The sequence below is a fragment of the Martes martes genome (assembly GCF_963455335.1).
Source record: "Martes martes genome assembly, chromosome: 11".
Taxonomy (NCBI): Eukaryota; Metazoa; Chordata; class Mammalia; order Carnivora; family Mustelidae; genus Martes; species Martes martes.
The window spans coordinates 60,382,652-60,396,316 of NC_137899.1; the positions used below are offsets into that span (position 1 = coordinate 60,382,652).

General features: G+C 46.6%; 1 protein-coding gene across 1 annotated transcript in view; it reads right to left on the reverse strand.

Moving 5' to 3' along the window:
• Positions 1–441: 441 nt before the first annotated feature.
• Positions 442–13,665, reverse strand: part of JAZF1 (JAZF zinc finger 1) — a 319,073-nt gene continuing 305,849 nt past the window's right edge. The window contains exons 4-5 of the mRNA XM_080818609.1: positions 7,325–7,494; positions 442–2,818 (exon numbers count right to left, since the gene is read on the reverse strand). Of these exons, the coding sequence (XP_080674735.1) occupies positions 2,642–2,818; positions 7,325–7,494 (347 nt within the window). The 3' untranslated portion in view covers positions 442–2,641. The remainder of the gene's footprint in view (positions 2,819–7,324; positions 7,495–13,665) is intronic.

Below are 13,665 nucleotides of genomic sequence, written 5' to 3' on the forward strand. Positions count from 1 at the left end.
TATTTCTCTTAAAATATGAATGTTAAGAATTTACTGACTTTGATTTTGCTTCTTTTGTAGTTACCCAAATATTTAAGCTTTGTCTTAAGCAAATAAGCTAGGATGTTAACCTAATATTCAGTGTGGTGGCATTTCAGTGTGCTGTGTGTGAACTGCATACACATCATCTTGCTTGTGTTTGTTTCTGAAAGCAGAATTTGTATTGCTGGACTCCTTAAAAATAACTTGGAGTGTAGGGCAAAACAAGACATGGCTGACTGGAAGGCTCCTTTGAAGACTCCATGTCTGTCTTCTGTTCCTGGGAGATGCAGGTAAAATATGGTCAGTGGTAGCATTTTTGTGTTGCATCAGTTAATTATGGAGCATGCCAACCTTAAAACTATCCTTCCAGTATTAGAGTGGTAATGAACATTAATGAAAATAAAGAGCCATGTTTATTTTGGGTCAGAGGCAGTTTATTTTAAATGTGATTTCATTTACATTTATAAGCAGCTTTTTTGGACAGCAATTTTGATTAAGTTGCCTTCAGTTCTAAAACAAACCTCTGTTGCTTTCAAACTTAATGTGCTCTGTCCCCAACAAAACATACGAAAATATAATTTAAAGCACAGTTTTCACAGACACAGTACAATACATTCACTATACACGGTATAACAAAATATTCCCATCCTTACCTGTTTAGTAATACTGTCACAATGAATAAGTAAATAGAAATTGAATTTTTTATAGTTGAAAGAAATTTAACATGCACAATGACTATTTTATGACTGTTTAGCTGTTGAACTACTGATCCAGCCTAAATTTCTTGCACTAGAAGGAGCGAAGCTAAATAATAATTGCTGGCCTAAAAAATTTTGGTCAATTGTAGGTAGATATGAAATATCCAAGTAGGGCCTTCTTATGCACCAACTAGTTGCCTCTCCTGTCTGGATCACCCTTTTGAACATGTAAGATAACACTGTATATTCAGGACCAAGACCACTCTTCAGAGATCTGAGGAAATTTTTAGAGGGCAGTGTCTTTATAAATACTTTAAAATCCCTCATTATGAGGGATTCACAACTTAAGAATATAGAAGCTTACCCATCTGGCCAGCAGAACGGTCATCCTTTCGAACTGTCTGAAAAATTGAGGGAGGGACACCTGCTTCCCAGCTGTAAGACTTTTCATCAAATGAGAACATGGGAAGAAAGAAGCAATTCAAGCTTGCTTTTCACCAGTTTTGTGGGCAGTTAGCCATCGCAGAGCAATTTTTATTGCATAATGAGGCAATTGGTAAACTCTTGCATGTTTAAGGAATAGCACTTGGGAGAAAAGAACACTCAAGGCATGATGGTATTGTTGGTGAGAAAAACTTCAGGAATGGTCCAGACGTAGGTCACTCTAATGGGTCATATTAGTCACTCTTTGACCACCTGCTGCAAGAAGCACTTAATTGTCAATAAGGCTCAATTTCGTATTTCAGCAAAATGTTTTATAAAGCTAAACAGACATTTCCAGTGGGAATACAGACCTCTACAATGTGATGGAAAATGTGCCTTTAAAAAAAAGTCTAAAAACACAATGAGCATGAAAAGGAGGCAATAAGGGGTCTTAACAAAAATGTTCTCTTTGAAACGTGCTTGGAATTTTATTTGCAACCCACAGTTTGTTAGGGCAGTGGTTGCAAGAATTGGCAACACATAAAACATTAACTCTGTTGGCAATAGAGAACTACAAAGTGCTTTAAAACTTCACCTAAAGATGAAGATAGAACTAAATTTCACACACACAAAATTTGCACTTAAGTATTTCAAAGTGTTTTCTAACAGATTTTAGGGGAAAGTATTTCACTAAACTGGTATCTTGGTCCAGAAATATCAATAGGCATAAACTGAATCCCTTGCACCCAGCAGGCACTCAATGAACGTGTGTTAAATTAATGAGTGAACTGAATAGATTATTCTGTACAAAAAATGCCATTTATAACACTAAAATGATTGGTAAGTCAGATGGCAAGATTTTCAGCTTTTTAAGGGGCAAAAGGATTTGCAAGATAATATAAAACACAGAAAGCACACCTTTTATGTATGTTATTTAAATATGAAAATATTTTTAGCATATTATGTTAAACATTCTTATTTATATTTCCATTACCTAAAGTCTTTCTACTCACAAATACTAACTCCATTATGTAAGGCATGGTAACCAGTTTGATAATGAAGGTATTATTTTGGTTTTGAACATAGTGAGTTGATGTGTTGAAAAACTTCAATCACATTACAATCTTGGAAGAAAAAAAATCTCAGTGCCAGCCCCTCCCCGCCCCCTCCCCCCAGTTGATACCACTGCAATACAACTAAATAATATGCAACATGCCCTCAATTTTATTGTTTTGGGGGAAATGTGCTGAAGAACCTAGAGCTTTTTTTGTTTAGCACCTTATATCAAAGTAATGAAAATGAGTATGATGATTACATGTGCAAAATGTACAAAATCATTAACTCTACAAAGATACATCATTCCAAAATTACAGAAAAAATTTTAAAGCATGCATTTAATTCTTTAAAGGGTTGCTGAATGCTTCCCCTGAAAAAAGGTGGCTGTTTTCAAAATCAGCAACTGCTGGTGAGGGTTTCTTGGCACAGTTATGACCAGCATGTTATTGCTGCATTTTCCTGATAATCTCAGCCGACACCGGGGGATGGAAATTGATTGTATGGTGCCGCAGGCCCTGAGCTGTCTTGTAACTCTTACCACAACGACATTTGAATGGTTTGCGGACACGAATCTGCGTTCTGTGACCATTCTTAGCGTGGTACTTTATGCCATTCACATTCTGTGGAGAAGACAAAACATCACCTATTAGATGAAATCAAAACGTGTCAGACGGGGGAAAACCTTGGTGTGGTTCTGGATTATAGTTGGACATCTCCTGGATGGCAGGTGTGTACATAGTAGGCTTTGCATGAACTCCCATCTTAAGCAGTTATATTTGTGGGCTGTGCAGACTGGGTTGCAAACTGTGCCTCAATTACTCTGAAAATGAAAGTACTGGCTTCTTCAAATGTTTCACAGAATATATAAAATATATACTTAATATATATTCCTTATATATGTATAAAGAAGCACAGTTCTCTCTGCCTAGAACTTTGCTTCCTCTCTGGATTTTTCTATTTGGAAGAATGTTAACAAACAATTACATTAACATATCCTCAGGATGGCCAAAAAATTCTTTTTGAAGAAAAAACAGAGGGCAGTGGAATTCAGGACATCTGTAAACCCCTTGATATAGAAACACAGCTTATGTTTTGCTTCTAGACAGCTATGAGAATATCTTACCTAGAATTTTTATCCGTTTTCTACTTGGCCAAATCATGCCCTAGCATGGCTGTGTTAATAAGTAAGCACCCATGGGCAGACTGGACCTTATGTTTATGTGAGGGGGGCCACGCAAGGATGGCATACATTCATTTCCACGCCGGGTTCTACCATCAGGACCTACCTGCCCTGATGAGGAAACTGAACCAGTCAAGGGACAACAAACTGTTTAGAGGTGCTTCTCAAAATGCCACTCCGGATGCAGTCACAAAACAGTCTGGACACCAAGCTGGGCCATGGTGTTTCTGATTCTATTTCATCTTTGCTATCAATATTCAGACCTGAGTAAGTACAATACATGACACGCCCTTGACATAAAAACCACAACTTTGTTTCCTGCAGGCCTTAATGTTCTAACTGGGGTGTGATGTGGAAGAAAAATGGAAAAAAACAAAACCCAGAAGGTGGGGCGGGTGGGGGTGGTAATGTTAGGGTAGAAAGTAAAGCCACTCCTAGCTGTGTGGTGACACCAATGAGCCCAAGAGCTGAGACCATTAAAGCATGTGTGTCCAGTGTAGGCAACTGCCGAAATTTAGAAAATACAAAGGGACATAAAGAATGGATATAATCACTAATATTTGAGGTCTCCTTGCAGTATTTTCCCCATGAGAGAGATGAGACTGGATTCATTGTTACTTATTTTTTTCGAAAGAAGGATTTTTTGATGGCAGGATTTTATTGCATTTCCCTATTGTTAGAAATACAGTATTTCGGGATACATTTCTTGGGACAATTACGGAGCTAAAAAATATGGACATTTTTTAAAAGTTCTGGATTATTTATTGCCAAGTTGCAATCCAGAAAGCATGTCAGTTAAGCCAGGGCTTCTGATGGGACCCTTCGGAAAGGCAAGGAGGTTTAGATCCACTGAGAGGGGAGAATGCCTTAAGTGCCCTTCTTGGAAAACCTTCAGCAACACACCTGCCTGGTTGTATCTAGACCTCAGAGGCCAAGTTTCCTTCATGGTGCCGAAACCATCAGCCTTCCCCATGTAGCGCAGGGACCCTTTCAGAGAAACTTCCCAGGGGACAGCGTGTTCTGTTTTCTAGTTCTTAGAATTAGCAAAATGCCTTTAGTTCTAACAACTCTAATATTAAAAAACTATCAAAGGAAAAAAAGGTCAAAGCACTTCAACCCATCTTTCAAAGCCATTCCCAGTTACAAACTAGGGAAGTCCTCTCTCTCGTCTGAAGTCTGAAGAAAAGTGTCTGTGGCACCAAGGTGGATGGAATCATTGTTCAGCCTGGTATGTGTCTGGGACACATCCAGCAGAATGAAGCATGCTATTGCTTTGGGGTTCTTGTGAGCAGTTGGTGGGCCCACACTGTCCTCTTCCCCATGCATTTTGCCTCTGTTCCTTTATCTTGAGAGTATCTACTTGTCCAAGACCTGTGCCTGGTACTAAGAGGGGTGTATGAGCTGTACGGACCCTTGGGGTGATAAGGTAGTAAGTGCTCTCCAGTGAGAAGAACAGAGCCTGTGGAAAGGTCAGGGGATAGAACTTCAGTCTGTAAGTGGGGAAATCAGTCTGGGAGACTGGTGAGGGCTTCCCAGAGGAGGTGGCATTTCAGCTGTGCTGTGAGAAATGAGGGGAATTCAAATGAGAGGTACTGATGGAGGAGGGGAAGGGGGCATCCTAGGCAGAGGGACTAATAAGGAAAACAACACGGAGACTAGCTGTCCTACTGGGTCCCTCTCTCCTGTCCTACTCATTAGAAGTCTGGAAAGTTAGATACCTCATCTTTTGCTTCTGCAAATGCCAAGAAAGGGTGAGATGAACTGATCTGGAGTCTGCCCAAGAGGCCAGCGGTGGGCAAGGAGTGAGGTAAGTCTGAAGTGAGCCCTGGCTCATAAACAACATGGCGGCACTTCTGGATTCTGCCTGACCCATAGCACACCAGCTCATTAGCCCTTCCTCAAACCAATACCCAGTCCAGCAATCCCGCAGTCAGTAAGATGCAGTAGTTAGCACGAGAGAACACCACTGCCCTGTGGCCAGTAACTTCCCAGCAGAAAGGTCATACTAGGGAACATGACCACACTCCTCTCAAGCCAACAGTTTAGGAGGATTGGTTACATGTTTGTCCTTGTCCCCTGTATCATGCATGACTAGGCATGCTGGCCCAGAGAAGGAAACTCACACTTCCCTCATGGAAACTGGGACCACTAATTGGCGCCCATGTCATATGTCAGTTGATGGTGCTGAAGCAGGCAGTCTCCACAGCCCAGGCCTCGCTCAGTTTTCTTTTGGCCTTCAATGCAGAAAGAACACTCAAGTCCCCATCAACCCAGATGTAGACAACTGCAGGAGAAGTTGCTGGAAACCCAGGAAAAATAATAGCAAAAGACTAATGACAAACAAGTGACCAGGGTGGGGGGTGGGGGGAGAAGGCTGTGAGGAAGGAATGAAGCTGGTGGGAAGGAGGGAGTGCCGCCTCTTCAGCCAGACTAAAGGTTGTGGCTTCTCCCCTTCACTCAACCACCCCTTTTTTGGGTCAGCCTCAGTCTGGGTATTATCTGCTCACTCCTTTAACATAGTGGATGTGCATGATTCCTTTAAACCAGCATCTGGATGCTTGAGAGAAGGCAGCAGACAGCCCAGCCCCAAGGAACGGCTCCGTGAAGCCACAGGGAGAGACGTGGCATCTGGTGAGCAGGCAGGAATCAAGGATAGAAAACTCTCCGTCTAGCTTTCTCTACTTTGAAACAAAACAAAAAAAAGGAGAACTCTGCAATGTTTGGTCTACCTTCCAGCAAAACGAGCTTGTCTGGCAATCCCTATGCTTTTCCGGTCTCCCAAAGAAACCACCTGGCTGCCTTTCCTCCTCTCCCCCTTCCACGTCCCTGACACAGAAATCCCTGACACACAAAATGGATTCGTGCCACTCTGGGTCCCGTTCTGCCCCAGCAGCTCCCGTGCCCCAAGGGGATCCTCACACCTCCGCCAGGGTGTCTTGGTTTTAAACAAAGCATATTCAGACTTTCCATGAGATTCCATGAGAACGTGGTCGCCTAGTTTCCATAGGCAAAGCCTTGGCCACTTTTAGATCAGCAGCTGGTACAAAAAATACCGAAATAGGGTTTTTTGTTTGGTTGGTTTGGTTTAGTGTTTATTATTATTATATTTATATTATATATTTATTATTATGACACATCTTTCAAGCCTTTTTAAAAAAAGTCAGTCTGCTGAGCTATGGGTAAATTAGCATATCATCAAATGTACCATGTCAGTTCCTGATTTTTCTGTTTCCCAGTTGGAGTTTAAAGAGTTGCTAACACCTCAGGAAAAAGCATGCACATTTGCTTTTTAAGTCGCCCTCTGGACCTACCCTTGAATGTTGTCTCTTTCATTGTTTTGTTCCTTTGAGTTTTCTTAACAGAAAATTTAGTGTTCCTGGCCACTCTTGACACCCAGTCAGGCTCTCAAAGACACGGGTTCTGTGTCCACTATTACGGACAGGGAGCTGAAGTGGGCGGTTTGGTGAGAAAAATACCAAAGCCCCCTTTTCTCCTGGTCTTTCATGTTAGTGGTGGGGTTGCGGGGAAGGGAGCAAGAGCTTCCTCTGCTGAAAGCTGACAACCCTATGTCTACCCCTTTGAAGATTTCAAGGTCATCCTCTGTGAGCCACCTGCATAGCGGACACTGGGCAAGTCTGGCAAATATATGGGCGACACACTTTGATAGGACGTGAGTTTGAAGAACATCAAAGACACGATCCTGCCACCAAACTCTTCTTTTGACCTAGAGCTCCCACCTGGATCAGCAAAAGGGAAAGCCCATATAACCAAACCCCCAGAAACCAGAGGCCTGCCTGTCCCCAGGCCCGTGTCTCCGAGAAGACCAGGCGCATGGAGGGCCCAGGAGGGGAAGGCATCAGAAGCAAGGAGCCGCTCCCCAATGTAGGCCTGTCCCTTTCCGCACAGTGAATGCAGTTAATGCCAGGTGAGGCGGTCCTGCTTTTACCTTGTATCTCTTTTTGCATCCGGGAACTGGGCAGGCAAAAGGCTTCTCCTCGCCTCCGTTCATGCACATGGAGCTGAGGATGGCTTCAGAGCTAATGGCGCTCTCGGTGGTCCAGGACTCATCGCTGTCCGACTCCTCGTAATCCACCTCCTCCTCATCATACTCACTGCCTGTGGGGCCAGAGAAGAGCAAGGACATTCAGCAGCGGCCCTGGCCCCTGGTCCCCTCCAGTGTGTTCCCCCTGCAGCCCCCAGGGCAGGAGGAAGGCAGTGACCAGATGGGCCACTCCCAGGCACAAAGGGACCACCCTGGGGGCAGAGGCCAGATGAAGGGTTTCTCTAGGGCTCAGGCAGGGCTGGGAATTCGCTGAGCAAGAGTGTGGAAGCTGGGGCAGGCCAGCGTGTCACTGCAGAGGGGCTGCATAGCCTCTGGGACCTAAACCACAGATAACCAAGGCTGATGGACACCCCTGCCCTGACACAGACAGACATGCTGTGTCTGACACGCCGGTGCACAGGGAGTCTGTCCCCAGAGTTTCATGCTCATCGGCCTAGTAAATGCAAAAGTCTGTGGGAGAGGATTACATTCTACACTTATCAGGTATCTGCATTTCGGTGGGAATTCCTCTCAAATCTTTTTCTTTATAGCTTAAGCTAAGAAGACCATGAGAAACTTTGGAACTAAAAGGGGCTTACCCCAAGCTCGGGGGCTGCAGGGACAGCCAGCCTGAGGCTCTAAGCCAAACTCATGGTCAGAATACCAGGTTCCAGCTCACAGAAGGCCAAATAACTCCGACCATGTCTGTCACCACGGACCGACACCTGTCTCCCTGGCTATACCCAGCATTCCCTGGGAGGGCAGGCTGCCCCATCCCAGCTCAGACGGGAGGAGGGGATTCACTTGTATTCCCAAGCTTAAGAGCTCTGCTCAGAATGGAGTCAAAAATTTTGACTTCATGGACTTCTGTTAAGGATGGTGGGGATAGAGAACCACTTCAACAAGCAGCCGCTTTTTTGGTCTTTTTTTAATGAGGCCCAAAGCCATTTATTTTGAGCTCTTGCACAATACAACCCTGAAGGACATAATTCTACAGATCATAAACAGTGTAAAATAATATGTTGACAAGTCTTAATGCATTTACAAGCCCCGTGGAATAAATAGGAATTATAGCACAACATTAATAAGAATTATATGGTAGCAATTACAGTTGTGAAATTCATCCCCCAGGTGTGAGGCTAAACGGCACCAGGGGCCTGCCTGGGTGCTTCGTGGTCTGTCTCTGCTACATCAATTATTTCAACACCAAATATTGGCATTTTTATTGGGTTTCATTTTAATAGGCATTAATAAGATTGTTTCAAGAGCCAACTAAGCCAGGCACAAGGACGCCGGCCCCTGAAGCGAACACTTAAAAGGACCTAGGAAGGAAGGAAGGGACCTCAAGTTGACTGCCTCTTGTGTTTCGGGCACATCCCATGCATCATCTCATGGAACAGGACAGTGGCCCTGTGAGGTGGGGAGGACTGTCACTTCCCTGAACACGAGGAGTCCAGAGAGGTTCAAGAGCTTACGAACTTTCAATTGGCTATTTGGGGGTACTGCTTCTCTCCTGTCTTGCTTCCTGGCTGCCAAAGCCAGCAGCAATCCGAGGGGCCCCTTTCAACCTCCTTTGAGTTGCTGGTTCTTCACCAACTACCACTCAGATGGAACTCGGGGCGGTCTTGAAACAGGTTTTGAAACCCATTTAGAAACTCTTGGGTGGTACAGAAAAAACCAATTTGGTAAAAGGAGGTTTTGGAATTAAATGTGGGTTTCCGTAACTCCGCAGTGTTCGGCTGTAGCCCCCAGAAAGAAAAGATACAGTTCAGAAAGGTTTGTACGAGACAAGGCAGGGGTGTCCTTGGCCGTGTTCCTGAGTCTGTGAGCAAATTTCGAGATCTGTTTTTAAGTAGGGCATTGTTTAGGACATTTTGCTCTTAAACAAATGCCACATGCTGGTGTCCTTTAAATTGCTTATTAGAAAACTATAAATGCTATTTCACAAAGCTCCTCCAGCCGGACTTCAGAAAGTTAGAATGACTAATTTACCCATCTAATTGGGCTAATTTGTGAACCTGAATACCAGGAACCATGCAACATTTACAACTGGTGGGGGGGGGGGTGGGCTCAGACCAAGGGAGGGCTTAATGAAGCCCAGCAGAAGATAAAACTTCAAAACTCCACTGGATCAAAAGGAGCCAGACCCTGAGGGCTTGATGCTGTGAACACAGTCGCCTGGAAACCATGCGGCATCCAGCCCCTAGTGGGGAAGGTCGGGGGACCACACAGTCCATCCGAGTTAGGATGCACTTTCCTGGCTACCTGGGCCACCCCACTCCAGGCACTGCTGTGCTACAAGGTCCTCTGGGGGCTCTGGGAAATGTCCCCTGGGTGGGGGCTCAAAAATGACCTGCTTATACTTAATTCTGTCCTGTAACAAAGAGCTGTGTGTAGACCTGGGTTCACGTCTTGCCCATGTCAGCTGGGTGACCAGCTCCCGTCGTCCACTTTCTTGTCTCTGAAATGGGCACAAATCTCTTCCTCGCAGTTTAAGAATTAGAATTCAATGGACACGGGAGGGCCTGCCCACACAAAGTGCTCAGAAAATGGAGGACAGCATAACGTCGTTTTTATAATAACATTACATGTATTTTCTAAAGAAAGGCCTCTTGTGAAACCAGACAAAAACTAACGTAATTCTGAAAGACACGGGAAGCTCCACTACAAGAAATACAAGCGGGACTTCACATCAAGACGGGCTGTGCTGGCCCTGGTCTACTACTGACAAGCTCTGGGACCCCAGCAAGGGATATCACCTCTCTGATCTTTAGACTCCTCACCTGTAAAATGGGCCAACACTACCCACCAGCTCTAAAGCTCGTACTGAAGCATAACTGAATTCCTATTTCTAAAGCAATATACTTAGGACAATGCCTGGCATATGGTGAGCATTAAAGGAGCATCTGGTACATAAATGAGTCAAAGGTCACAAGGGCAGTTTCCTTATTTTACCTGCTGTTCCTTTGTTCGGGGGGCAGGGGGTGGGATTCAGTGTCTTCGAACAGAACAGTGTGTGCAGGGGCTCCGCTGCTTATCTTCACCGTCCCCCACATGCCCGCCCATCCCCAAACAGCCGGGAGCAGCTGGGGAGGCCGGCCTCTTCCCCAGCTGCCGCCTTTCACTCTGCTGCCGGGGCCCATGGCAGGTGGAGACAGGCTGCATGGGGCTCCAGAGCCACACATGCGCATGGGGCTGGCCCCTGCCTGGTGTTCACATCTGGAAAACGGGCCAGGGGTGTCCGGCGTTAAACATCTGCAGACAACAACCACGCTTCGTCTGCTTTCAAACATCCTGGAACTCCAGGAAGGGCTCGCCCCAAACCGGTTACCTCTGCAGTTACAGAAAGAGCCTACAGGAGAAGGAGCCGGCCCACGCCAGCAGGCAGAGGGATGACAAGGGAACAAATGAGTTTGTTATGAGCCACCACCATCCAGAATCCATCAACGGCAACTTTTTGCGTAATTTTCTAAACAGAAAAAAATTCAAAAGTATCTCCTTGGTGTGTGTGTGTGTGTGTGTGTGTGTGTGTGTATAAAGATTTTATTTATTTGATAGAGATCACAAGTAGGCAGAGAGGCAGGCAGAGAGAGGGGAAGCAGACTCCCTGCTGAGCAAAGAGCCTGACTCGGGGCTTGATCCCAGGACCCTGGGATCATGACCTGAGCCGAAGGCAGAGGCTTTAACCCACTGAGCCACCCAGGCGCCCCATTCTATTTCCTTGGTGTAAAAGAGGGGGTAAAGGAAGAAGAAAAAAAAAGCCAAACCAACAGCTACCTATCGTTGTGACTGGGGCAGGGAATGGGGAGGAGAGGATTCTGGGCGTGTGAGTCAGGCAGAATCAAGCCCTCCGGGCCCAGAGCAGATAGGTGTCCTGCAAGGCTCTGCTGGGGAACGCGGGGTCGTGGAATCCAAATTCCGACAGGAGAAGGGCCACCGAACCCCAGCGGTTGGTGCAGGGGACCCCCCCTTCTCAGGGCTCCCAGCTCAGGACTCAGAGCAAGAAAAGGTCATGCTATAGTGTGTTATCTTACCTTCTCCCCACTCTCCCTCTCTCCCTTCTACAAGGCAGCCCCAGATCCTGGCAAGGGTCCTATGGAAAGGGGCTCGGTATTCAGTCACAGAACAGAAAAACACCTGCTGTGCCTTCAGCCCCTCCCAATACCTCATGTTGTAAAGGGCCCAGAGGAAGGCTTCCTCACAACGAAGGAGAAAGCCTACAGACCCTAATTAAGAAAAACAGATGAGGGGTGCCTGGGTGGCTCAGTGGGTTAAAGCCTCTGCCTTCGGCTCAGGTCCTGATCCCAGGGTCCTGGGATCGAGTCCCGCATCAGGCTCTCTGCTCAGCGGGGAGCCTGCTTCCTCCTCTCTCTCTCTGCCTGCCTGCCTACCTGTGATCTCTGTCTGTCAAATAAATAAGTAAAATCTTCAAAAAAAAATAAAAAAAAAGAAAAACAGATGAAAGCCATGGGCCAGTTGCATGGCTTCCAGCAGTGGCCCCGCGTGGGCTGGGCAGTGCCACTGGGAAGTGGACAAGCTGGGAGACGTGGCCCCTGCATTCTGAACCAAACATCAGTTGGCCTGACTTCTCTGCAAACCCATCATTCTCTATTAGAAGATACAGCCCCATGGATCTGCATCTCAACAGGGCCGGGACAGGGAGGAGCCTGGACGTGCTGGGCTCGCAGATGGAGCTCAGCCAAGCTGCCTCGGTCTTAAGACGGTCACAGTTTTTGCTCCAGCAGCAACGCCTGTGACTGGGAGGGTCTGTCCCAACACGAGCTCCCCCAGGAGACATGTTCATTTCAGTGCACAAATGGGCAGAAAGAGACGGTTTTAGGAAGGTATTGTTGACACAAGAACACTGCCTGCTTTTGGCTAGCCTCCTTTTAAGTCATTTGCTCCCCAAATTCCATAGGCCTAAACCTGTGTTTGCTTAGATTTTTCTTTTTAAAGATTTTATTTTAATTAATTATTAATTTGAGAGAGCATGAGCAGGGAGGAAAGAAGAGGCAGAAGCAGCCCCCCCGTGACCAGGGAGCCCCACGTGGGACTCGATCCCGGGACCCAGAGATCATGACCTGAGCTGAAGGCAGACGCTTAACCCACTAAGTCTCCCAGGCGCCCCTTATGTGGATTTCTTAATGAAAACTGTAGCTAAGAAGAAGCAAGTTTTGTTCTACACGTGCTCTTCTGGAACCTGAAAGAGCTGGGAGCTGCCTCTGCCATCAAGCATGGGATGCGCTTTTCTCGAGACCAACCTTTGTTTCTCCATTTTAACAGAGGGCAGAGCGGGGCTTCGGGAAGTGAGGCGTGTGCCGAAGGCCACCTGGCTAGAAACAGGCTGACCACACTGGGACTTGGGGATTCGGTCCGCAAGTCTGTGTCCTTGTTTTCAAACTGAGTATCCCCTGTAGGAGGGAGACGGAGATGGGACACACAGAACGGAGCCCCGTGAATCCTGGAGAGGACGGAAAACGGACGCATGGCACACAGACCTGCGGGGGGGCCATGGGCTGTGCCTCGGACACCGAGTGGCGGGACCCGGCTCTCCTGGGCATTTGATCAGGCTCTTCTGTGTCTTAGACATTGTGAATTTTAAATAACACATAGCAATGTCAGAGTTTCTCTAAGGAAACGTAATTTCACCATGCACTGTCCCACATACACACTGGTGCACTGTCCCACATACACACTGGCCGCCATTGCCCCCCCATGAGCGGAGTTTTCTACTGTCACTGTGCCCAGTTGCACCATCCCCATGTGGGGCCGAGCTGGGCGGGACAGCAGCTCAGACAGGCAGCCCCCAGAGCCCACCTTGGCAGCTCCGTCTGGGAAATGAGCACAACCTGGCAGATAGGATTTCATGAGAAGACAATTACGTTCTGCAGGATTGCCAGGGAAAGCTTACTGGTTGTCAGCAAAGGAAGTAAAACCCCTATCCCGTCTTGTGAATCACGTGCGATCACAAGGTGCTCTAGAGCCTCCTCTCCACACACACATGCAGATTCGCCCGCCTGGACCACATCACTGCCCAGGAGCCCTGCTGAGTGCCTCTGCCAACCTTACTGTCACTCGCCCCAGGAGCCCCTTGAAATCCTATCTACCTCCCTCCAACCTCTGCTCACCTGCCCTCTGCTCACCCCGTTACTCTGTGCACGTGGCCTGCTCTCCATTTTAGCCCCTCTAGTAGTCTCATTCCTTGTATTCATAAACATAAAACACTGACATACAGATAGATAAAA